The 27182-nt window shown below is 36.1% G+C and overlaps 1 protein-coding gene and 3 long non-coding RNA genes across 4 annotated transcripts; all 4 read left to right on the forward strand.

The window, feature by feature from the left end:
• The first annotated feature begins 926 nt into the window (after positions 1 to 926).
• LOC125374914 (probable secreted beta-glucosidase SIM1) lies at positions 927 to 4047 on the forward strand. The gene is made up of 7 exons (XM_048386695.1): positions 927 to 1004; positions 1381 to 1413; positions 1593 to 1694; positions 2358 to 2390; positions 2612 to 2629; positions 3111 to 3164; positions 3718 to 4047. Exons 1-7 carry the CDS (start codon positions 962 to 964, stop codon positions 3738 to 3740), a joined length of 306 nt encoding a protein of 101 aa, XP_048242652.1. The 5' UTR covers positions 927 to 961; the 3' UTR covers positions 3741 to 4047.
• An 11253-nt stretch (positions 4048 to 15300) lies between these two features.
• LOC125374887 lies at positions 15301 to 16023 on the forward strand. Its single transcript, XR_007218781.1, has 3 exons — positions 15301 to 15373; positions 15750 to 15782; positions 15965 to 16023. It is a non-coding gene; the product is annotated as an uncharacterized LOC125374887 (long non-coding RNA).
• Positions 16024 to 16741: 718 nt separating this feature from the next.
• On the forward strand, positions 16742 to 18431 carry LOC125374639. Its single transcript, XR_007218708.1, has 3 exons — positions 16742 to 16773; positions 17495 to 17548; positions 18102 to 18431. It is a non-coding gene; the product is annotated as an uncharacterized LOC125374639 (long non-coding RNA).
• A 4764-nt stretch (positions 18432 to 23195) lies between these two features.
• On the forward strand, positions 23196 to 25558 carry LOC124113660. The gene is made up of 5 exons (XR_007218705.1): positions 23196 to 23281; positions 23944 to 23976; positions 24198 to 24215; positions 24660 to 24713; positions 25267 to 25558. It is a non-coding gene; the product is annotated as an uncharacterized LOC124113660 (long non-coding RNA).
• Positions 25559 to 27182: the final 1624 nt, after the last annotated feature.

The raw sequence follows: 27182 nt of genomic DNA on the forward strand, positions 1-27182 counted from the left end.
ACATGTTCTCCACATGTTAAAGCTTTACTAAGGCCTTGAATGTCGTAAACTCTGATCAAATATTGTTTGAGCAAGAGTCGTACAACGCCCTTTGAACGCTTCGTAGAAGGAGCAAGCTCGATTGTACCTCAAAAGTTGTGAAATGAAGACAGGTGGAATATGGCTCGACATAAAGGGAAGTTGGCTGTTGGAAAGTTAAAGTCATTAAAATTGTCTCGCGATATTATGTACAGTTTTTATCATTCTGAACCTTTTTCACATAGATCTAAATATGAAACAGTTGAGGCAGTTTCACTGATCTCCTTTGTTTCTAGCCCAGATGGTTAAATCAGTGGAACCTTTACCTCCGCTGAAGTGCGTTTTTACACCAATTTTATACTAGCCTCCTTCCACTTAAATACATACAGTTTCTCATGTACAGTAACTTATTATACCTAAATTAACTTTTCTGAACAATAATCCTGAACCTGTTGTTCGAACCGGTATATCGGATCGCGCGCTCGTTGCTGTCAAGAGAAATATGTATTGCACGTGCGATAAACGTATATTTCTGCATTGGGAGGGGGAAAGGGAAACCACGCAATTATTCGTCTTTGCTCGATATGTGAGATGTTTCATATTTTCCCAATTTTTCTAGCAATTTGCATTGTTTATGTAGGTATCTACACTAGATAAAAAATACTTTGATTTGGGCTGTAAATAAAAGCGACAAAACACTCGAATAGCAGGGATAAAGTAGTTACAATCCCATCCAAACCTCGGAGTCATAACTATTTAACAAACACAAATACTGGATATATTAGCTCTTCCTTTAATGACCTTGATTCTACCATAGGCAAACAATCAACATTGACCTTCAAACAATGCATTTCTCATAATATATATAGTATTCAGTATAAGTAAGGCAGTCATAGCTCTGATATTCATACCGAACAGCGCCAGCACAGAACAACAGAACATCATGAACTCCGCCAAAGTCACCGTCTTGTTCCTGATCGCCATCAGTAAGTATAAATATATATTTGCATCAATTGGTAACTTTGTGTTTAGAAATCTCAATGAAAGCATCGATATTCGTTTGTCTTTGTATTGAAACATGCTGATAAGGAACAGAATATGACATTATCATAAACAGTCGTCATGCCAGGATCCGCTGATCATTTGTTTGAATCTTAATTTTCCCCCAAGTCTTGGTTTGCCATCTCTGTAATCATGGGTTTCAAGAAAGTTGTAAACGTCTCGGACGTGCATCTTTTTTCTCTGATGTTTTACCACTTTCAATTAACATTCATGGCTGTCATATTGAAGTACAAAGTATTTATAGGTGTTTCAGTTCCATCAATATTTCATATGTTCAATTATTTTAACATTTCTTTTTAGGCATTTCGATTTCCATTGCAAGCAACAAAAGAGGTAACTACATTAACTGACTTGTGATCAACTGGTTAAATATAATACCCAATGAAAGGCTTGTTTCCCCAATACATAAAAGCCAGCCTCGACGATAAGAGTACTTCGTTTATTTATTTATTTATGTAATTTATACGTGTAACTGCAACTTTTCATCCTATATATCTGTATGTCTGTTACAGAAATGGATAGATCAGTATCAACATCAACATCAGCTTCAACATCAACATCAACATCAACATCAACTTCATCCTCTACATCTTCGTCTACTGAAAATGGAGCACGTAAGTTTCTGATGAGACAGGAGGTTCGAACTAACCAACTGAATTTAGTTCTGCATCCGCCAAACCGCTAACCGCATGTGGTACAGGGACCTTGTGATAGATTGAATTTGGTTCCATAATGAAAGACGTTTAGATAAATCTTGTGCCTGTTTTATGCAGTTGAAACAATGATGAAAAACCTCATCGCAATTTTGCGGCAACGTAAACTTTTCTCTCTAATCCGTTGCTTTGATGGCAAATAGGAAAAACAAACATATTAATACTTTGAGATGGTTTCATGGTTTTACTATTAGGAGCAAAAAAAATGAATAATTGACACAGTGAATCAAAAGCTTTGGTACTAAAATTGTTTCTCTTTTCTGACCATATCTCAGAAAAGTATGACATGAGGGACAAATGTGACAGAACACCGTCTAAACGGTACACAAACGATAATCGTCATAAACATTTCTTTGTTGATACTGAATCTAAAAGAAACACACACAAAATACATTCTGTACCAATTCGCCAGCCTCAGCTTCAATTGTCAGGTCGTGATTTTTCTTAAGTGTGTTAAGCAGTTGGTTCCAGTGATGATGATATGAGATGTACTTATATCGTGGGATTGTGGTGTTTCATCATGAACGTATGACGATTTATCAAGTAAAGATAATTTTATTCCAGCCGGATTTGCACCTTCAATTCTCGGAGCCAACGGTAAGCACCTACCTCACTTGAAAAGTATCATCCGTCATGAATGCAAAAGAAATAAATGGAATAACAGTAACCTAAAGTATAACATAGACCATACGCATCGGTTGGTTTTTAAACTGAAGAGCACATACGCTTAAGTGAATGCAAATACATGTACCATTATGATGATAACATGGCACCACAGTCCTAATGTAAATCATATTTTGAATATTATTTCCTTCCAGGACAAGAATGCGTCGGAGGTAAGGTCTTTTCAATAATACAAACTGTATATCGAAATTCACCATGCTGATTCTAAGGTTCCAGAGTAGGATCAACTTTGGCAAGGTAGTTTGTAATGCCCTTATAAAACACCAATGACGGATTTTGACATTTGCTTCGGATTTTAAAAACAAATATTTGAAAAACAACGTCACTTTCCTGTCATAGATACTCTTGTTAATATTAACTGTCAATGCAAGAGAATAACCAATCAAGATTATACGCCGAAACAGATTCCATTTGACCGAAAGTGAAAACTAGCTGTGAAAATTATATGAATGGACCACTGAAAATCAGTGATCACACCAAGTTTTCGCGGAAAGGGTAATCATGTCAAGGAACATGTTCACAATGTGGTAATGGCGCTCAACCATAGTACATCCCATCCCTCTTAGAAAGCACACATTGTGCTGGGGTCAATGTTTAACTACAGCAAGGAATATTTCTTTCTTCATACATCAGATGGTTGTATCCCCTTGGACGGTGCAGCAGTTCTGGTCGATCCTCCAGTTATCGGTGAGCCGAGATTTTCTAAAAGAAACAGAATAAGTATCCTGTGTCAGAACAGGTGCTAATTCATATAATAGCTTATCTTATTATTTTCATATCACAATTCCTATTTCATGTACAGATGATTCAGATGTCAACAAAATGCAACCTGCCCTGCTCTCGCAAAGGAGTCAAACCATTGACACTGTTTCGCACAGAATATGAATATTTTTTCAAATGGTGTATTAGTCATTTCAGTTTAAATTACTCAATTTACGCATCCGGCGACGTTCACAAATGGAAAAAAGGTAGAAGTATGAGTCAGTTGAGAAAAACAGAAAAGTAAGTTAATGTGAAAATAGAACCCCACTGACCATTATTTATTCAAGGGTGCTTTTAATAATATTTTATTCTATTATATTCTACCGAGAAACCTTTTAAGAACTTACACAAAAAACATGTTTTATCATTTTATTTTCTATTTTTATTTTGATAAAAATTCGGTAATGGAAACGAATATATATAAAGCAAGTGGTTCAAAATGGTGTCAGCATAATGGTTTATCATGGTGTTGTTCCAGATGTTGGAGAGCCTGCTCAGTGAACAAGCAGAATGTTTAAAGCGTGGTCCTAAGGAAAACCCGATACTTTGGGATTGTGTTACCGGTGCATGGTGACACTAAATTTCTACGGAAGTTCTTTTGAAGTGCGAGACCACGTTTGACGCCTGATTGGACCATAGTGGATTATATACTGGTTTACATTCACACACGGAATGTAAAGTAGATAGCACTGTTATTTAGATATATTCAGAAAACTCGACAAATGTAAAGCCCATGCCAAACATCAATATGTGATTGTGAACACATAATTGTGCACTATGGTTCAATAATAAAGTCTATGTTAAACAGTATTTGTATGGTTTTGTCTGTCGACGAAGATATTGAGTTTGTGAGTGATTGGGTAAAACGCAATGCTTTGGTCAGTAATATGACACATTCCAGGAAGCTCAAGAATCAGTCTATCCAAAAATGTCAACCAAAGATCGGTTCATAATAACAGGACAATTCCAATTGCAATGGTCCTTTTCAGGTTATTCAGGTTATTTTGTATATTAGATGATTTCCTCATACCTTACATAATCATCCTTACTATTTTAATATTTGGTAAACGAACACCTTTCAAAACCACAGGGACATGATCGAAATACATTTGCAAAAACATACGAGTAATTTCTGATAGGGATCCCCTAAAGGACGATTTATAGTGTGCTTGCTACATGGAGTTGAAAACACAGAATGAGCATGGGTGTATAAACTGGGTAGCTCATGTGAGGATTTTACCATTTATGACAGGTTTGAGATTGTGGTGATATAAAAACACATTTAGCCGAATGTTAAAACAAAGATGCCTTGATATCTTAATTCAGATTGGTATCAAGGAGTAGGTTCTTCAGCTTTTCTTCGTCATCATAGATCATTTAAATATTTGTTGCCACCTGAAGCATATATACACAGGCCAAAAGGAATGTGTTTAAAAAGTCTCATGAAAGCTTCAGGTATATCGATGATCTGATACTGTTTAATAACGGTAAAATAGCCAATTCCCTTCCACTGATTTAACCACCTATCTGTTGCCCGATCTGTTCCATATTTAGATCTATGCCTAAAGGTTGTATGTCCAGCAATATTCTAGAATCTCCATCCTTTAGTGAAACAGCACATGTTTCTCGTGATCCGATATATCGATTGGAACCACAGGATCGGGAACAGTTTTCAGGAAATTTAATTCAGGTATACCAAGCTACTGTACATGATTTGTAAAGACGCATCAGATAGGAAGGAGACTAGTATAATGGGGTGTAAAGACCTACGGAGACCTAGCGGAGGTAAAGGTTCCACTGATTTAACTATTTGAGACAGAAAAATGGACCTGTGAAACTGCCACATAAATTTCATATTTAGATCTATTTAGATCTAAGATTTAGAATGATAAATATATGATTTGTACAGCTATTTATTATTCACAAATGGTTCAAAATGAGAGTGTTATAAATACGTGTCATAATCATTATCCTTTAACTAGTACATTTATCCATGACATAAGCCTATAACATAAATATGCAAATTCAGGCAAAGAAAAAGCACTTTTTTTGCTTTTGCAGGCGAACTGGTGTTTATAGAATGTAGCAATATAAAAGGTTAACTTCACAGAATAACCAGTCTCGACACCATTGGGCGTAACAGGCAACCAAGTGAAATTATATGAGTGTGTCAATGAAAATCCGTGATGACACAAGGTGTTCGCGATAAACTGGTCTCACACAAGCAACGGAACAACAAGAATAAGTTTGTTGATGTTGGAGACAACGTTTTAATTGATAAATGAGGAGCGATACAGTTACCAGTGTTGCCAAATTGCTATTAAAGGTTACCAGATGGTTACTGATTGATGGTATCGAAATTGAAGTTGACTGACACAGATACAGTCTGTAAATAACTTCCATGACCAATGTCTTGACGAATGGCAACGTACTCTTTTACAATGGCACACCTAAATCTAATGGTTCATCATATTGAGGAAGTCAAATCAACTACTGCTGTGATTAATGTATATAAGAAGTAAAAATCTAGACGTCAGAACGAATAACAAATGGTTTTTCGTGTATACACAATGTCCAAATGTTGTTCCAACAAATTGATACACGCATATAACTGTTTACAAGAGCCACCATTCTCTGAATAATTGCTTAATCATAAATCATCGTCAGCACAAACAAATATCCAAAATAATGTTAGGAAACATTCAATCAAACACATTGAACACAGTTACATCCTAGCTTGATTTGTTCCTGAAACTCTCATCGTGGTTTCAGCATGGGTATTGCCAATCTCAAATTACTCATTTCTTTGGTGGCGTCGGCACTGTTTGCTGGTAATGTAATTGTTTTCAAAAGAAGGATACATTTTATTATACCTCCAGGCCCAGTGCCAGACAAACGACACCTGATTACCATGGAAAGCGACTGTTACATCGACTAAAATTCACTGTTGTCCACATGGATCGAATGACTAAAGTTTTTGAAATTAGACAATCAAATACAACCGAATGAATCGTTATTGTGGTAATAACATTGATACAGTTTCAAATCTGCTACAGCTTATTTCTAACTCGGTGAATGGAGTCTCACAGACGAAGTTATCGGAATATTATTTTTTTTTCACTTTGCTGCCAGAGAATATATGTATCTCTACGCATTATAAGATTTCAATAATTTAAGTGTATTTGTTTCTAATCGTGGGAGACTTTGGCGAGACTAAGACTCAGTTGATATTTCAAAGTGTTGTGTTTACGCTGACATTAACAGAGATAACGTTCTCATAAACAAGATTCATTTCTATTTACTGATGGCATTAATAATAACACACAGACGGCCATGTGTATACGCTTAGCCATCACCCCTGGCTTTGGTAGATATAGATGGAAACTTTGTCTTATGTAGACAGAACATGCGTACGCTTTAAATGTGTATGCTAGATTATATGGAAAGTGTCTTCTGTCCCCTTCACAGACAGGGAATGTATAATTTTACTGATTTTCAGATTCGTAAAATGACCACTATTGATGCTTATTATAGGTTCAACCTCCCAGATTTTATAATTATAAGTAAAGCTGAAATCAACTTTTCTACGATCATAAAAAATCCCAACCAAAAGCAGAGTCCATTGTTCGATTCCTCGGATCGATGATCATAATATCAATCACTGGATTGTCTGGCTCAGACTCGATTATTCACAGACCAACGTCATATAGGTGGAATATTGCTAAGTCAATAATTAAACGACAAACAAAGAAACAGCACACAAACAGTGATCATATCAGCTGTTCGCGAAACGTCAAGCCTGTCCTGCCCTTCGGTGACACCCAGGCAAGTCGGTTGGTCTGCAGTAAATACAAGGGAACATATCTTCCAAATGAAAATAGCGACTTGCATCAGACATCAATTTTGTCACTCGTGTGTCAAATTGGGACATGTTCTCCACATGTTAAAGCTTTACTAAGGCCTTGAATGTCGTAAACTCTGATCAAATATTGTTTGAGCAAGAGTCGTACAACGCCCTTTGAAAGCTTCGTAGAAGGAGCAAGCTCGTTTGTACCCCAAAAGTTGTGAAATGAAGACAGGTGGAATATGGCTCGACATAAAGGGAAGTTGGCTGTTGGAAAGTTAAAGTCATTCAAAGTGTCTCGCGATATTATGTACAGTTTTTATCATTCTGAACCTTTTTCACATAGATCTAAATATGAAACAGTTGAGGCAGTTTCACTGGTCTCCTTTATTTCTAGGCCAGATGGTTAAATCAGTGGAACCTTAACCTCCGCTGAAGTGTGTTTTAGCACCAATTATACTAGCCACCCTCCACTTAAATACATACAGTTTCTCATGTACAGTAACTTATTATACCAAAATTACTTTTTCTGAACAATAATCCTGAACCTGTTGTTCGAACCGGTATATCGGATCGCGCGCTTGTTGCTGTTATTAGAAATATGTATTGCACGTGCGGTACACGTACATTTCTGCATTGGGAGGGGGAAAGGGAAACCACGCAATTATTTGTCTTTGCTCGATATGTGAGATGTTTCATATTTTCCTAATAATTCTAGCACATTGCATTGTTTATGTAGGGATCTACGATAGATTAAACACTTTGATTTGGGCTGTACATAAAAGCGACAAAACACTCGGATAGCAGGGATAAAGTAGTTACAATCCCATCCAAACCTCAGAGTCATGTTGTATCCTTTTCAAGGTATATGATAACATTTACATTCATATTGTCATTACTATTTAACAAACACAAATACTGGATATTTATCTCTTCCTTTAATGACATTGATTCCACCATAGGAAAACAATCAACATTGACCTTCAAACAATGCATATCTCATAATGTATATAGCATTCAGTATAAGTAAGGCAGTCAAAGCTCTGATATTCATACCGAACAGCGCCAGCACAGAACAACAGAACATCATGAACTCCGCCAAAGTCACTGTCTTGTTCCTGATCGCCATCAGTAAGTATAAATATATATTTGCATCAATTGGTAACTTTGTGTTTAGAAATCTCAATGAAAGCATCGATATTCGTTTGTCTTAGTATTGAAACATGCTGATAAGGAACAGAATATGACATTATCATAAACAGTCGTCATGCCAGGATCCGCTGATCATTTGTTTGAATCTTAATTTTCCCCCAAGTCTTGGTTTGCCATCTCTGTAATCATGGGTTTCAAGAAAGTTGTAAACGTCTCGGACGTGCATCTCTTTTCTCTGATGTTTTACCACTTTCAATTAACATTCATGGCTGTCATATTGAAGTACAAAGTATTTATAGGTGTTTCAGTTCCATCAATATTTCATTTGTTCAATTATTTTAACATTTCTTTTTAGGCATTTCGATTTCCATTGCAAGCAACAAAAGAGGTAACTACATTAACTGACTTGTGATCAACTGGTTAAATATAATACCCAATGAAAGGCTTGTTTCCCCAATACATAAAAGCCAGCCTCGACGATAAGAGTACTTCGTTTATTTATTTATTTATGTAATTTATACGTGTAACTGCAACTTTTCATCCTATATATCTGTATGTCTGTTACAGAAATGGATAGATCAGTATCAACATCAACATCAGCTTCAACATCAACATCAACATCAACTTCATCCTCTACATCTTCGTCTACTGAAAATGGAGCACGTAAGTTTCTGATGAGACAGGAGGTTCGAACTAACCAACTGAATTTAGTTCTGCATCCGCCAAACCGCTACCGCATGTGGTACAGGGACCTTGTGATAGATTGAATTTGGTTCCATAATGAAAGACGTTTAGATAAATCTTGTGCCTGTTTTATGCAGTTGAAACAATGATGAAAAACCTCATCGCAATTTTGCGGCAACGTAAACTTTTCTCTCTAATCCGTTGCTTTGATGGCAAATAAGAAAAACAAACATATTGATACTTTGAGATGGTTTTATGGTTTTACTATTAGGAGCAAAAAAAATGAATAATGGACACAGTGAATCAAAAGCTTTGGTACTAAAATTGTTTCTCTTTTCTGACCATATCTCAGAAAAGTATGACATGAGGGACAAATGTGACAGAACACCGTCTAAACGGTACACAAACGATAATCGTCATAAACATTTCTTTGTTGATACTGAATCTAAAAGAAACACACACAAAATACATTCTGTACCAATTCGCCAGCCTCAGCTTCAATTGTCAGGTCGTGATTTTTCTTAAGTGTGTTAAGCAGTTGGTTCCAGTGATGATGATATGAGATGTACTTATATCGTGGGATTGTGGTGTTTCATCATGAACGTATGACGATTTATCAAGTAAAGATAATTTTATTCCAGCCGGATTTGCACCTTCAATTCTCGGAGCCAACGGTAAGCACCTACCTCACTTGAAAAGTATCATCCGTCATGAATGCAAAAGAAATAAATGGAATAACAGTAACCTAAAGTATAACATAGACCATACGCATCGGTTGGTTTTTAAACTGAAGAGCACATACGCTTAAGTGAATGCAAATACATGTACCATTATGATGATAACATGGCACCACAGTCCTAATGTAAATCATATTTTGAATATTATTTCCTTCCAGGACAAGAATGCGTCGGAGGTAAGGTCTTTTCAATAATACAAACTGTATATCGAAATTCACTAGCCGATTCTAAGGTTCCAGAGTAGGATCAACTTTGGCAAGGTAGTTTGTAATGCCCTTATAAAACACCAATGACGGATTTTGACATTTGCTTCGGATTTTAAAAACAAATATTTGAAAAACAACGTCACTTTCCTGTCATAGATACTCTTGTTAATATTAACTGTCAATGCAAGAGAATAACCAATCAAGATTATACGCCGAAACAGATTCCATTTGACCGAAAGTTAAAACTAGCTGTGAAAATTATATGAATGGACCACTGAAAATCAGTGATCACACCAAGTTTTCGCGGAAAGGGTAATCATGTCAAGGAACATGTTCACAATGTGGTAATGGCGCTCAACCATAGTACATCCCATCCCTCTTAGAAAGCACACATTGTGCTGGGGTCAATGTTTAACTACAGCAAGGCATATTTCTTTCTTCATACATCAGATGGTTGTATCCCCTTGGACGGTGCAGCAGTTCTGGTCGATCCTCCAGTTATCGGTGAGCCGAGATTTTCTAAAAGAAACAGAATAAGTATCCTGTGTCAGAACAGGTGCTAATTCATATAATAGCTTATCTTATTATTTTCATATCACAATTCCTATTTCATGTACAGATGATTCAGATGTCAACAAAATGCAACCTGCCCTGCTCTCGCAAAGGAGTCAAACCATTGACACTGTTTCGCACAGAATATGAATATTTTTTCAAATGGTGTATTAGTCATTTCAGTTTAAATTATTCAATTTACGCATCCGGCGACGTTCACAAATGGAAAAAAGGTAGAAGTATGAGTCAGTTGAGAAAAACAGAAAAGTAAGTTAATGTGAAAATAGAACCCCACTGACCATTATTTATTCAAGGGTGCTTTTAATAATATTTTATTCTATTATATTCTACCGAGAAACCTTTTAAGAACTTACACAAAAAACATGTTTTATCATTTTATTTTCTATTTTTATTTTGATAAAAATTCGGTAAAGGAAACGAATATATATAAAGCAAGTGGTTCAAAATGGTGTCAGCATAATGGTTTATCATGGTGTTGTTTCAGATGTTGGAGAGCCTGCTCAGTGAACAAACAGAATGTTTAAAGCGTGGTCCTAAGGAAAACCCGATACTTTGGGATTGTGTTACCGGTGCATGGTGACACTAAATTTCTACGGAAGTTCTTTTGAAGTGCGAGACCACGTTTGACACCTGATTGGACCATAGTGGATTATATACTGGTTTACATTCACACACGGAATGTAAAGTAGATAGCACTGTTATTTAGATATATTCAGAAAACTCGACAAATGTAAAGCCCATGCCAAACATCAATATGTGATTGTGAACACATAATTGTGCACTATGGTTCAATAATAAAGTCTATGTTAAACAGTATTTGTATGGTTTTGTCTGTCGACGAAGATATTGAGTTTGTGAGTGATTGGGTAAAACGCAATGCTTTGGTCAGTAATATGACACATTCCAGGAAGCTCAAGAATCAGTCTATCCAAAAATGTCAACCAAAGATCGGTTCATAATAACAGGACAATTCCAATTGCAATGGTCCTTTTCAGGTTATTCAGGTTATTGTGTATATTAGATGGTTTCCTCATACCTTACATAATCATCCTTACTATTTTAATATTTGATAAACGAACACCTTTCAAACCCAAAGGGACATGATCGAAATACATTTGCAAAAACATACGAGTAATTTCTGATAGGGATCCCCTAAAGGACGATTTATAGTGTGCTTGCTACATGGAGTTGAAAACACAGAATGAGCATGGGTGTATAAACTGGGTAGCTCATGTGAGGATTTTACCATTTATGACAGGTTTGAGATTGTGGTGATATAAACACATTTAGCCGAATGTTAAAACAAAGATGCCTTGATATCTAAATTCAGATTGGTATCAAGGAGTAGGTTCTTCAGCTTTTCTTCGTCATCATAGATCATTTAAATATTTGTTGCCACCTGAAGCATATATACACAGGCCAAAAGGAATTTGTTTAAAAAGTCTCATGAAAGCTTCAGGTATATCGATGATCTGATACTGTTTAATAACGGTAAAATAGCCAATTCCCTTCCACTGATTTAACCACCTATCTGTTGCCCGATCTGTTCCATATTTAGATCTATGCCTAAAGGTTGTATGTCCAGCAATATTCTAGAATCTCCATCCTTTAGTGAAACAGCACATGTTTCTCGTGATCCGATATATCGATTGGAACCACAGGATCGGGAACAGTTTTCAGGAAATTTAATTCAGGTATACCAAGCTACTGTACATGATTTGTAAAGACGCATCAGATAGGAAGGAGACTAGTATAATGGGGTGTAAAGACCTACGGAGACCTAGCGGAGGTAAAGGTTCCACTGATTTAACTATTTGAGACAGAAAAATGGACCTGTGAAACTGCCACATAAATTTCATATTTAGATCTATTTAGATCTAAGATTTAGAATGATAAATATATGATTTGTACAGCTATTTATTATTCACAAATGGTTCAAAATGAGAGTGTTATAAATACGTGTCATAATCATTATCCTTTAACTAGTACATTTATCCATGACATAAGCCTATAACATAAATATGCAAATTCAGGCAAAGAAAAAGCACTTTTTTTGCTTTTGCAGGCGAACTGGTGTTTATAGAATGTAGCAATATAAAAGGTTAACTTCACAGAATAACCAGTCTCGACACCATTGGGCGTAACAGGCAACCAAGTGAAATTATATGAGTGTGTCAATGAAAATCCGTGATGACACAAGGTGTTCGCGATAAACTAGTCTCACACAAGCAACGGAACAACAAGAATAAGTTTGTTGATGTTGGAGACAACGTTTTAATTGATAAATGAGGAGCGATACAGTTACCAGTGTTGCCAAATTGCTATTAAAGGTTACCAGATGGGTACTGATTGATGGTATCGAAATTGAAGTTGACTGACACAGATACAGTCTGTAAATAACTTCCATGACCAATGTCTTGACGAATGGCAACGTACTCTTTTACAATGGCACACCTAAATCTAATGGTTCATCATATTGAGGAAGTCAAATCAACTACTGCTGTGATTAATGTATATAAGAAGTAAAAATCTAGACGTCAGAACGAATAACAAATGGTTTTTCGTGTACACACAATGTCCAAATGTTGTTCAAACAAATTGATACACGCATATAACTGTTTACAAGAGCCACCATTCTCTGAATAATTGCTTAATCATAAATCATCGTCAGCACAAACAAATATCCAAAATAATGTTAGGAAACATTCAATCAAACACATTGAACACAGTTACATCCTAGCTTGATTTGTTCCTGAAACTCTCATCGTGGTTTCAGCATGGGTATTGCCAATCTCAAATTACTCATTTCTTTGGTGGCGTCGGCACTGTTTGCTGGTAATGTAATTGTTTTCAAAAGAAGGATACATTTTATTATACCTCCAGGCCCAAGGCCAGACAAACGACACCTGATTACCATGGAAAGCGACTGTTACATCGACTAAAATTCACTGTTGTCCACATGGATCGAATGACTAAAGTTTTTGAAATTAGACAATCAAATACAACCGAATGAATCGTTATTGTGGTAATAACATTAATACAGTTTCAAATCTGCTACAGCTTATTTCTAACTCGGTGAATGGAGTCTCACAGACGAAGTTATCGGAATTATTATTTTTTTTTTCACTTTGCTGCCAGAGAATATATGTATCTCTACGCATTATAAGATTTCAATAATTTAAGTGTATTTGTTTCTAATCGTGGGAGACTTTGGCGAGACTAAGACTCAGTTGATATTTCACAGTGTTGTGTTTACGCTGACATTAACAGAGATAACGTTCTCATAAACAAGATTCATTTCTATTTACTGATGGCATTAATAATAACACACAGACGGCCATGTGTATACGCTTAGCCATCACCCCTGGCTTTGGTAGATATAGATGGAAACTTTGTCCTATATGTAGACAGAACATGCGTACGCTTTAAATGTGTATGCTAGATTATATGAAAAGTGCCTTCTGTCCCCTTCACAGACAGGGAATGTATAATTTTACTGATTTTCAGATTCGTAAAATGACCACTATTGATGCTTATTATAGGTTCAACCTCCCAGATTTTATAATTATAAGTAAAGCTGAAATCAACTTTTCTACGATCATAAAAAATCCCAACCAAAAGCAGAGTCCATTGTTCGATTCCTCGGATCGATGATCATAATATCAATCACTGGATTGTCTGGCTCAGACTCGATTATTCACAGACCAACGTCATATAGGTGGAATATTGCTAAGTCAATATTTAAACGACAAACAAAGAAACAGCAAACAAACAGTGATCATATCAGCTGTTCGCGAAACGTCAAGCCTGTCCTGCCCTTCGGTGACACCCAGGCAAGTCAGTTGGTCTGCAGTAAATACAAGGGAACATATCTTCCAAATGAAAATAGCGACTTGCATCAGACATCACTTTTGTCACTCGTGTGTCAAATTGGGACATGTTCTCCACATGTTATTGGTTTACTAAGGCCTTGAATGTCGTAAACTCTGATCAAATGTTGTTTGAGCAGGAGTCGTACAACGCCCTTTGAAAGCTTCGTAGAAGGAGCAAGCTCGTTTGTACCCCAAAAGTTGTGAAATGAAGACAGGTGGAATATGGCTCGACATAAAGGGAAGTTGGCTGTTGGAAAGTTAAAGTCATTCAAAGTGTCTCGCGATATTATGTACAGTTTTTATCATTCTGAACCTTTTTCACATAGATCTAAATATGAAACAGTTGAGGCAGTTTCACTGATCTCCTTTGTTTCTAGCCCAGATGGTTAAATCAGTGGAACCTTTACCTCCGCTGAAGTGCGTTTTTACACCAATTTTATACTCGCCTCCTTCCACTTAAATACGTACAGTTTCTCATGTACAGTAACTTATTATACCTAAATTAACTTTTCTGAACAATAATCCTGAACCTGTTGTTCGAACCGGTATATCGGATCGCGCGCTCGATGCTGTCAAGAGAAATATGTATTGCACGTGCGATAAACGTATATTTCTGCATTGGGAGGGGGAAAGGGAAACCACGCAATTATTTGTCTATGCTCGATATGTGAGATGTTTCATATTTTCCCAAATTTTCTAGCAATTTGCATTGTTTATGTAGGTATCTACACTAGATAAAAAATACTTTGATTTGGGCTGTAAATAAAAGCGACAAAACACTCGAATAGCAGTGATAAAGTAGTTACAATCCCATCCAAACCTCAGAGTCATAACTATTTAACAAACACAAATACTGGATATTTAGCTCTTCCTTTAATGACCTTGATTCCACCATAGGAAAACAATCAACATTGACCTTCAAACAATGCATTTCTCATAATATATATAGTATTCAGTATGAGTAAGGCAGTCATAGCTCTGATATTCATACCGAACAGCGCCAGCACAGAACAACAGAACATCATGAACTCCGCCAAAGTCACTGTCTTGTTCCTGATCGCCATCAGTAAGTATAAATATATATTTGCATCAATTGGTAACTTTGTGTTCAGAAATCTCAATGAAAGCATCGATATTCGTTTGTCTTAGTATTGAAACATGCTGATAAGGAACAGAATATGACATTATCATAAACAGTCGTCATGCCAGGATCCGCTGATCATTTGTTTGAATCTTAATTTTCCCCCAAGTCTTGGTTTGCCATCTCTGTAATCATGGGTTTCAAGAAAGTTGTAAACGTCTCGGACGTGCATCTCTTTTCTCTGATGTTTTACAACTTTCAATTAACATTCATGGCTGTCATATTGAAGTACAAAGTATTTATAGGTGTTTCAGTTCCATCAATATTTCATATGTTCAATTATTTTAACATTTCTTTTTAGGCATTTCGATTTCCATTGCAAGCAACAAAAGAGGTAACTACATTAACTGACTTGTGATCAACTGGTTAAATATAATACCCAATGAAAGGCTTGTTTCCCCAATACATAAAAGCCAGCCTCGACGATAAGAGTACTTCGTGTTTTTTTTATTTATTTATGTAATTTATACGTGTAACTGCAACTTTTCATCCTATATATCTGTATGTCTGTTACAGAAATGGATAGATCAGTATCAACATCAACATCAGCTTCAACATCAACATCAACATCAACATCAACATCAACATCAACTTCATCCTCTACATCTTCGTCTACTGAAAATGGAGCACGTAAGTTTCTGATGAGACAGGAGGTTCGAACTAACCAACTGAATTTAGTTCTGCATCCGCCAAACCGCTACCGCATGTGGTACAGGGACCTTGTGATAGATTGAATTTGGTTCCATAATGAAAGACGTTTAGATAAATCTTGTGCCTGTTTTATGCAGTTGAAACAATGATGAAAAACCTCATCGCAATTTTGCGGCAACGTAAACTTTTCTCTCTAATCCGTTGCTTTGATGGCAAATAAGAAAAACAAACATATTGATACTTTGAGATGGTTTTATGGTTTTACTATTAGGAGCAAACAAAATGAATAATGGACACAGTGAATCAAAAGCTTTGGTACTAAAATTGTTTCTCTTTTCTGACCATATCTCAGAAAAGTATGACATGAGGGACAAATGTGACAGAACACCGTCTAAACGGTACACAAACGATAATCGTCATAAACATTTCTTTGTTGATACTGAATCTAAAAGAAACACACACAAAATACATTCTGTACCAATTCGCCAGCCTCAGCTTCAATTGTCAGGTCGTGATTTTTCTTAAATGTGTTAAGCAGTTGGTTCCAGTGATGATGATATGAGATGTACTTATATCGTGGGATTGTGGTGTTTCATCATGAACGTATGACGATTTATCAAGTAAAGATAATTTTATTCCAGCCGGATTTGCACCTTCAATTCTCGGAGCCAACGGTAAGCACCTACCTCACTTGAAAAGTATCATCCGTCATGAATGCAAAAGAAATAAATGGAATAACAGTAACCTAAAGTATAACATAGACCATACGCATCGGTTGGTTTTTAAACTGAAGAGCATATACGCTTAAGTGAATGCAAATACATGTACCATTATGATGATAACATGGCACCACAGTCCTAATGTAAATCATATTTTGAATATTCTTGTCCTTCCAGGATAAGAATGCGTCGGAGGAAAGGTCTTTTCAATAATACAAACTGTATATCGAGATTCACCATGCCGATTCTAAGGTTCCAGAGTAGGATCAACTTTGGCAAGGTAGTTTGTAATGCCCTTATAAAACACCAATGACGGATTTTGACATTTGCTTCGGATTTTAAAAACAAATATTTGAAAAACAACGTCACTTTCCTGTCATAGATACTCTTGTTAATATTAGCTGTCAATGCAAGAGAATAACCAATCAAGATTATACGCCGAAACAGATTCCATTTGACCGAAAGTGAAAACTAGCTGTTAAAATTATATGAATGGACCACTGAAAATCAGTGATCACACCAAGTTTTCGCGGAAAGGGTAATCATGTCAAGGAACATGTTCACAATGTGGTAATGGCGCTCAACCATAGTACATCCAATCCCTCTTAGAAAGCACACATTGTGCTGGGGTCAATGTTTAACTACAGCAAGGAATATTTCTTTCTTCATACATCAGATGGTTGTATCCCCTTGGACGGTGCAGCAGTTCTGGTCGATCCTCCAGTTATCGGTGTGCCGAGATTTTCTAAAAGAAACAGAATAAGTATCCTGTGTCAGAACAGGTGCTAATTCATATAATAGCTTATCTTATTATTTTCATATCACAATTCCTATTTCATGTACAGATGATTCAGATGTCAACAAAATGCAACCTGCCCTGCTCTCGCAAAGGAGTCAAACCATTGACACTGTTTCGCACAGAATATGAATATTTTTTCAAATGGTGTATTAGTCATTTCAGTTTAAATTATTCAATTTACGCATCCGGCGACGTTCACAAATGGAAAAAAGGTAGAAGTATGAGTCAGTTGAGAAAAACAGAAAAGTAAGTTAATGTGAAAATAGAACCCCACTGACCATTATTTATTCAAGGGTGCTTTTAATAATATTTTATTCTATTATATTCTACCGAGAAACCTTTTAAGAACTTACACAAAAAACATGTTTTATCATTTTATTTTCTATTTTTATTTTGATAAAAATTCAGTAATGGGAACGAATATATATAAAGCAAGTGGTTCAAAATGGTGTCAGCATAATGGTTTATCATGGTGTTGTTTCAGATGTTGGAGAGCCTGCTCAGTGAACAAACAGAATGTTTAAAGCGTGGTCCTAAGGAAAACCCGATACTTTGGGATTGTGTTACCGGTGCATGGTGACACTAAATTTCTACGGAAGTTCTTTTGAAGTGCGAGACCACGTTTGACGCCTGATTGGACCATAGTGGATTATATACTGGTTTACATTCACACACGGAATGTAAAGTAGATAGCACTGTTATTTAGATATATTCAGAAAACTCGACAAATGTAAAGCCCATGCCAAACATCAATATGTGATTGTGAACACATAATTGTGCACTATGGTTCAATAATAAAGTCTATGTTAAACAGTATTTGTATGGTTTTGTCTGTCGACGAAGATATTTTGTTTGTGAGTGATTGGGTAAAACGCAATGCTTTGGTCAGTAATATGACACATTCCAGGAAGCTCAAGAATCAGTCTATCCAAAAATGTCAACCAAAGATCGGTTCATAATAACAGGACAATTCCAATTGCAATGGTCCTTTTCAGGTTATTCAGGTTATTTTGTATATTAGATGGTTTCCTCATACCTTACATAATCATCCTTACTATTTTAATATTTGATAAACGAACAACTTTCAAACCCACAGGGACATGATCGAAATACATTTGCAAAAACATACGAGTAATTTCTGATAGGGATCCCCTAAAGGACGATTTATAGTGTGCTTGCTACATGGAGTTGAAAACACAGAATGAGCATGGGTGTATAAACTGGGTAGCTCATGTGAGGATTTTACCATTTATGACAGGTTTGAGATTGTGGTGATATAAACACATTTAGCCGAATGTTAAAACAAAGATGCCTTGATATCTAAATTCAGATTGGTATCAAGGAGTAGGTTCTTCAGCTTTTCTTCGTCATCATAGATCATTTAAATATTTGTTCCCACCTGAAGCATATATACACAGGCCAAAAGGAATTTGTTTAAAAAGTCTAATGAAAGCTTCAGGTATATCGATGATCTGATACTGTTTAATAACGGTAAAATAGCCAATTCCCTTCCACTGATTTAACCACCTATCTGTTGCCCGATCTGTTCCATATTTAGATCTATGCCTAAAGGTTGTATGTCCAGCAATATTCTAGAATCTCCATCCTTTAGTGAAACAGCACATGTTTCTCGTGATCCGATATATCGATTGGAACCACAGGATCGGGAACAGTTTTCAGGAAATTTAATTCAGGTATACCAAGCTACTGTACATGATTTGTAAAGACGCATCAGATAGGAAGGAGACTAGTATAATGGGGTGTAAAGACCTACGGAGACCTAGCGGAGGTAAAGGTTCCACTGATTTAACCATTTTAGACAGAAAAATGGACCTGTGAAACTGCCACATAAATTTCATATTTAGATGTATTTAGATCTAAGATTTAGAATGATAAATATATGATCTGTACAGCTATTTATTATTCACAAATGGTTCAAAATGAGAGTGTTATAAATACGTGTAATAATCATTATCCTTTAACTAATACATTTATCCATGACATAAGCCTATAACATAAATATGCAAATTCAGGCAAAGAAAAAGCACTTTTTTTGCTTTTGCAGGCGAACTGGTGTTTATAGAATGTAGCAATATAAAAGGTTAACTTCACAGAATAACCAGTCTCGACACCATTGGGCGTAACAGGCAACCAAGTGAAATTATATGAGTGTGTCAATGAAAATCCGTGATGACACCAGGTGTTCGCGATAAACTGGTCTCACACAAGCAACGGAACAACAAGAATAAGTTTGTTGATGTTGGAGACAACGTTTTAATTGATAAATGAGGAGCGATACAGTTACCAGTGTTGCCAAATTGCTATTAAAGGTTGCCAGATGGTTACTGATTGATGGTATCGAAATTGAAGTTGACTGACACAGATACAGTCTGTAAATAACTTCCATGACCAATGTCTTGACGAATGGCAACGTACTCATTTACAATGGCACACCTAAATCTAATGGTTCATCATATTGAGGAAGTCAAATCAACTACTGCTGTGATTAATGTATATAAGAAGTAAAAATCTAGACGTCAGAACGAATAACAAATGTTTTTTCGTGTACACACAATGTCCAATTGTTGTTCCAACAAATTGATACACGCATATAACTGTTTACAAGAGCCACCATTCTCTGAATAATTGCTTAATCATAAATCATCGTCAGCACAAACAAATATCCAAAATAATGTTAGGAAACATTCAATCAAACACATTGAACACAGTTACATCCTAGCTTGATTTGTTCCTGAAACTCTCATCGTGGTTTCAGCATGGGTATTGCCAATCTCAAATTACTCATTTCTTTGGTGGCGTCGGCACTGTTTGCTGGTAATGTAATTGTTTTCAAAAGAAGGATACATTTTATTATACCTCCAGGCCCAAGGCCAGACAAACGACACCTGATTACCATGGAAAGCGACTGTTACATCGACTAAAATTCACTGTTGTCCACATGGATCGAATGACTAAAGTTTTTGAAATTAGACAATCAAATACAACCGAATGAATCGTTATTGTGGTAATAACATTGATACATTTTCAAATCTGCTACAGCTTATTTCTAGATCGGTGAATGGAGTCTCACAGACGAAGTTATCGGAATATTATTTTTTTTTCACTTTGCTGCCAGAGAATATATGTATCTCTACGCATTATAAGATTTCAATGATTTAAGTGTATTTGTTTCTAATCTTGGGAGACTTTGGCGAGACTAAGACTCAGTTGATATTTCACAGTGTTGTGTTTACGCTGACATTAACAGAGATAACGTTCTCATAAACAACATTCATTTCTATTTACTGATGGCATTAATAATAACACACAGACGGCCATGTGTATACGCTCAGCCATCACCCCTGGCTTTGGTAGATATAGATGGAAACTTTGTCCTATATGTAGACAGAACATGCGTACGCTTTAAATGTGTATGCTAGATTATATGAAAAGTGTCTTCTGTCCCCTTCACAGACAGGGAATGTATAATTTTACTGATTTTCAGATTCGTAAAATGACCACTATTGATGCTTATTATAGGTTCAACCTCCCAGATTTTATAATTATAAGTAAAGCTGAAATCAACTTTTCTACAATCATAAAAAATCCCAACCAAAAGCAGAGTCCATTGTTCGATTCCTCGGATCGATGATCATAATATAATCACTGGATTGTCTGGCTCAGACTCGATTATTCACAGACCAACGTCATATAGGTGGAATATTGCTAAGTCCATCATTAAACGACAAACAAAGAAACAGCAAACAAACAGTGATCATATCAGCTGTTCGCGAAACGTCAAGCCTGTCCTGCCCTTCGGTGACACCCAGGCAAGTCGGTTGGTCTGCAGTAAATACAAGGGAACATATCTTCCAAATGAAAATAGCGACTTGCATCAGACATCACTTTTGTCACTCGTGTGTCAAATTGGGACATGTTCTCCACATGTTATTGGTTTACTAAGGCCTTGAATGTCGTAAACTCTGATCAAATGTTGTTTGAGCAGGAGTCGTACAACGCCCTTTGAAAGCTTCGTAGAAGGAGCAAGCTCGTTTGTACCCCAAAAGTTGTGAAATGAAGACAGGTGGAATATGGCTCGACATAAAGGGAAGTTGGCTGTTGGAAAGTTAAAGTCATTCAAAGTGTCTCGCGATATTATGTACAGTTTTTATCATTCTGAACCTTTTTCACATAGATCTAAATATGAAACAGTTGAGGCAGTTTCACTGGTCTCCTTTATTTCTAGGCCAGATGGTTAAATCAGTGGAACCTTAACCTCCGCTGAAGTGTGTTTTAGCACCAACTATACTAGCCACCCTCCACTTAAATACGTACAGTTTCTCAAGTACAGTAACTTATTATACCAAAATTACTTTTTCTGAACAATAATCCTGAACCTGTTGTTCGAACCGGTATATCGGATCGCGCGCTTGTTGCTGTTATTAGAAATATGTATTGCACATGCGGTACACGTACATTTCTGCATTGGGAGGGGGAAAGGGAAACCACGCAATTATTTGTCTTTGCTCGATATGTGAGATGTTTCATATTTTCCTAATAATTCTAGCACATTGCATTGTTTATGTAGGGATCTACGATAGATTAAACACTTTGATTTGGGCTGTACATAAAAGCGACAAAACACTCGGATAGCAGTGATAAAGTAGTTACAATCCCATCCAAACCTCAGAGTCATGTTGTATCCTTTTCAAGGTATATGATAACATTTACATTCATATTGTCATTACTATTTAACAAACACAAATACTGGATATTTATCTCTTCCTTTAATGACATTGATTCCACCATAGGAAAACAATCAACATTGACCTTCAAACAATGCATATCTCATAATGTATATAGCATTCAGTATAAGTAAGGCAGTCAAAGCTCTGATATTCATACCGAACAGCGCCAGCACAGAACAACAGAACATCATGAACTCCGCCAAAGTCACTGTCTTGTTCCTGATCGCCATCAGTAAGTATAAATATATATTTGCATCAATTGGTAACTTTGTGTTTAGAAATCTCAATGAAAGCATCGATATTCGTTTGTCTTAGTATTGAAACATGCTGATAAGGAACAGAATATGACATTATCATAAACAGTCGTCATGCCAGGATCCGCTGATCATTTGTTTGAATCTTAATTTTCCCCCAAGTCTTGGTTTGCCATCTCTGTAATCATGGGTTTCAAGAAAGTTGTAAACGTCTCGGACGTGCATCTCTTTTCTCTGATGTTTTACCACTTTCAATCAACATTCATGGCTGTCATATTGAAGTACAAAGTATTTAAAGATGTTTCAGTTCCATCAATATTTCATATGTTCAATTATTTTAACATTTCTTTTTAGGCATTTCGATTTCCATTGCAAGCAACAAAAGAGGTAACTACATTAACTGACTTGTGATCAACTGGTTAAATATAATACCCAATGAAAGGCTTGTTTCCCCAATACATAAAAGCCAGCCTCGACGATAAGAGTACTTCGTTTATTTATTTATTTATGTAATTTATACGTGTAACTGCAACTTTTCATCCTATATATCTGTATGTCTGTTACAGAAATGGATAGATCAGTATCAACATCAACATCAACATCAACATCAACATCAACATCAACTTCATCCTCTACATCTTCGTCTACTGAAAATGGAGCACGTAAGTTTCTGATGAGACAGGAGGTTCGAACTAACCAACTGAATTTAGTTCTGCATCCGCCAAACCGCTACCGCATGTGGTACAGGGACCTTGTGATAGATTGAATTTGGTTCCATAATGAAAGACGTTTAGATAAGTCTTGTGCCTGTTTTATGCAGTTGAAACAATGATGAAAAACCTCATCGCAATTTTGCGGCAAAGTAAACTTTTCTCTCTAATCCGTTGTTTTGATGGCAAATAAGAAAAACAAACATATTGATACTTTGAGATGGTTTTATGGTTTTACTATTAGGAGCAAACAAAATGAATAATGGACACAGTGAATCAAAAGCTTTGGTACTAAAATTGTTTCTCTTTTCTGACCATATCTCAGAAAAGTATGACATGAGGGACAATTGTGACAGAACACCGTCTAAACGGTACACAAACGATAATCGTCATAAACATTTCTTTGTTGATACTGAATCTAAAAGAAACACACACAAAATACATTCTGTACCAATTCGCCAGCCTCAGCTTCAATTGTCAGGTCGTGATTTTTCTTAAGTGTGTTTAGCAGTTGGTTCCAGTGATGATGATATGAGATGTACTTATATCGTGGGATAGTGGTGTTTCATCATGAACGTATGACGATTTATCAAGTAAAGATAATTTTATTCCAGCCGGATTTGCACCTTCAATTCTCGGAGCCAACGGTAAGCACCTACCTCACTTGAAAAGTATCATCCGTCATGAATGCAAAAGAAATAAATGGAATAACAGTAACCTAAAGTATAACATAGACCATACGCATCGGTTTGTTTTTAAACTGAAGAGCACATACGCTTAACTGAATGCAAATACATGTACCATTATGATGATAACATGGCACCACAGTCCTAATGTAAATCATATTTTGAATATTATTTCCTTCCAGGACAAGAATGCGTCGGAGGTAAGGTCTTTTCAATAAAACGAACTGTATATCGAGATTCACCATGCCGATTCTAAGGTTCCAGAGTAGGATCAAGTTTGGCAAGGTAGTTTGTAATGCCCTTATAAAACACCAATGACGGATTTTGACAGCGTCAGCTTCCTGTCATAGATACTCTTGTTAATATTAACTGTCAATGCAAGAGAATAACCAATCAAGCTTGTACGCCGAAACACATTCCATTTGACCGAAAGTGAAAACTAGCTGTGAAAATTATATGAATGGACCACTGAAAATCAGTGATCACACCAAGTTTTCGCGGAAAGGGTAATCATGTCAAGGAACATGTTCACAATGTGGTAATGGCGCTCAACCATAGTACATCCCATCCCTCTTAGAAAGCACACATTGTGCTGGGGTCAATGTTTAACTACAGCAAGGAATGTTTTTCTCTTCATACATCAGATGGTTGTATCCCCTTGGACGGTGCAGCAGTTCTGGTCGATCCTCCAGTTATCGGTGAGCCGAGATTTTCTAAAAGAAACAGAATAAGTATCCTGTGTCAGAACAGGTGCTAATTCATATAATAGCTTATCTTATTATTTTCATATCACAATTCCTATTTCATGTACAGATGATTCAGATGTCAACAAAATGCAACCTGCCCTGCTCTCGCAAAGGAGTCAAACCATTGACACTGTTTCGCACAGAATATGAATATTTTTTCAAATGGTGTATTAGTCATTTCAGTTTAAATTACTCAATTTACGCATCCGGCGACGTTCACAAATGGAAAAATGGTAGAAGTATGAGTCAGTTGAGAAAAACAGAAAAGTAAGTTAATGTGAAAATAGAACCCCCCTGACCATTATTTATTCATGAGTGCTTTAAATAATATTTTATTCTATTATATTCTACCGAGAAACCTTTCAAGAACTTACACAAAAAACATGTTTTATAATTTTATTTTCTATTTTTATTTTGATAAAAATTCGGTAATGGAAACGAATATATAAAAAGCAAGTGGTTCAAAATGGTGTCAGCATAATGGTTTATGATGGTGTTGTTTCAGATGTTGGAGAGCCTGCTCAGTGAACAAGCAGAATGTTTAAAGCGTGGTCCTGAGGAAAACCCGATACTTTGGGATTGTGTTACCGGTGCATGGTGACACTAAATTTCTACGGAAGTTCTTTTGAAGTGCGAGACCACGTTTGACGCCTGATTGGACCATAGTGGATTATATACTGGTTTACATTCACACACGGAATGTAAAGTAGATAGCACTGTTATTTAGATATATTCAGATAACTCGACAAATGTAAAGCCCATGCCAAACATCAATATGTGATTGTGACCACATAATTGTGCACTCTGGTTCAATAATAAAGTCTATGTTAAACAGTATTTGTATGGTTTTGTCTGTCGACGAAGATATTGAGTTTGTGATTGATTGGGTAAAACGCAATGCTTTGGTCAGTAATATGACACATTCCAGGAAGCTCAAGAATCAGTCTATCCAAAAATGTCAACCAAAGATCGGTTCATAATAACAGGACAATTCCAATTGCAATGGTCCTTTTGGGGTTATTCAGGTTATTTTGTATATTAGATGGTTTCCTCATACCTTACATAATCATCCTTACTATTTTAATATTTGGTAAACGAACACCTTTCAAACCCAAAGGGACATAATCGAAATACATTTATGACAGGTTTGAGATTGTGGTGATATAAACATGTTTACCCGAATGTTAAAACAAAGATGCATTGATATCTAAATTCAGATTCCTATCAAAGAGAAGGTTCTTCAGCTTTTCTACGTCACCATTAAATCATTTAAATCTTTGTTCCCACCTGAAGCATATATACACAGGGCAAGAGGAATTTGTTTAAAAAGCCTCATGAAAGCTTCAGGTATATCGATGATTTGATCTGTTCCATATTTAGATCTATGACTAAAGGTTGTATGTCCAGCAATATTCTAGAATCTCTATGCTTTAGTGAAACAGCACATGTTTCTCGTGATCCGATATATCGATTGGAACCACAGGATCGGGAATGGTTTTCAGGAAATTTAATTCAGTTATACCAAGTTACTGTACATGATTTGTAAAGACGCATCAGATAGGAAGGAGACTAGTATAATGGGGTGTAAAGACCTACGGAGACCTAGCGGAGGTAAAGGTTCCACTGATTTAACCATTCGGGACAGAAAAAAGAGACCTGTGAAACTGCCACATAAATTTCATTTTAGATCTATTTAGATCTAAGATTCAGAATGATAAATATATGATTTGTACAGCTATTTATTATTCACAAATGGTTCAAAATGAGAGTGTTATAAATACGTGTAATAATCATTATCCTTTAACTAATACATTTATCCATGACATAAGCCTATGACATAAATATGCAAATTCAGGCAAAGAAAAAGCACTTTTTTTGCTTTTGCAGGCGAACTGGTGTTTATACAATGTACAAATATAAAAGGTTAACGTCACAGAATAACCATTGGGCTTAACAGGCAACCAAGGGAAATAATATGAGTGTGTCAATGAAAATCCGTGATGACACAAGGTGTTCGCGATAAACTGGTCTCACACAAGCAACGGAACAACAAGAATAAGTTTGTTGATGTTGGAGACAACGTTTTAATTGATAAATGAGGAGCGATACAGTTACCAGTGTTGCCAAATTGCTATTAAAGGTTACCAGATGGTTACTGATTGATAGTATCGAAATTGAAGTTGACTGACACAGATACAGTCTGTAAATAACTTCCATGACCAATGTCTTGACGAATGGCAACGTACTCTTTTACAATGGCAGACCTAAATCTAATGGTTCATCATATTGAGAAAGTCAAATCATCTACTGCTGTGACTAATGTATATAAGAAGCAAAAATCTAGACGTCAGAACGAATAACAAATGGTTTTTCGTGTGCACACAATGTCCAAATGTTGATCCAACAAATTGATACACGCAT

The sequence above is a fragment of the Haliotis rufescens genome, unplaced genomic scaffold, assembly GCF_023055435.1.
Source record: "Haliotis rufescens isolate VD_foot unplaced genomic scaffold, xgHalRufe1.0.p SCAF_6, whole genome shotgun sequence".
NCBI lineage: Eukaryota > Metazoa > Mollusca > Gastropoda > Lepetellida > Haliotidae > Haliotis > Haliotis rufescens.

Bases quoted from the DNA above. Each gene is read 5' to 3' on its own strand.
- LOC125374914 (XM_048386695.1), top strand. From the start codon at position 962: ATGAACTCCGCCAAAGTCACCGTCTTGTTCCTGATCGCCATCA. The intron at 1,005-1,380 runs GTAAGTATAAAT...ATTTCTTTTTAG, and splicing joins CTTGTTCCTGATCGCCATCA to GCATTTCGATTTCCATTGCA. The intron at 1,695-2,357 runs GTAAGTTTCTGA...ATTTTATTCCAG, and splicing joins GTCTACTGAAAATGGAGCAC to CCGGATTTGCACCTTCAATT.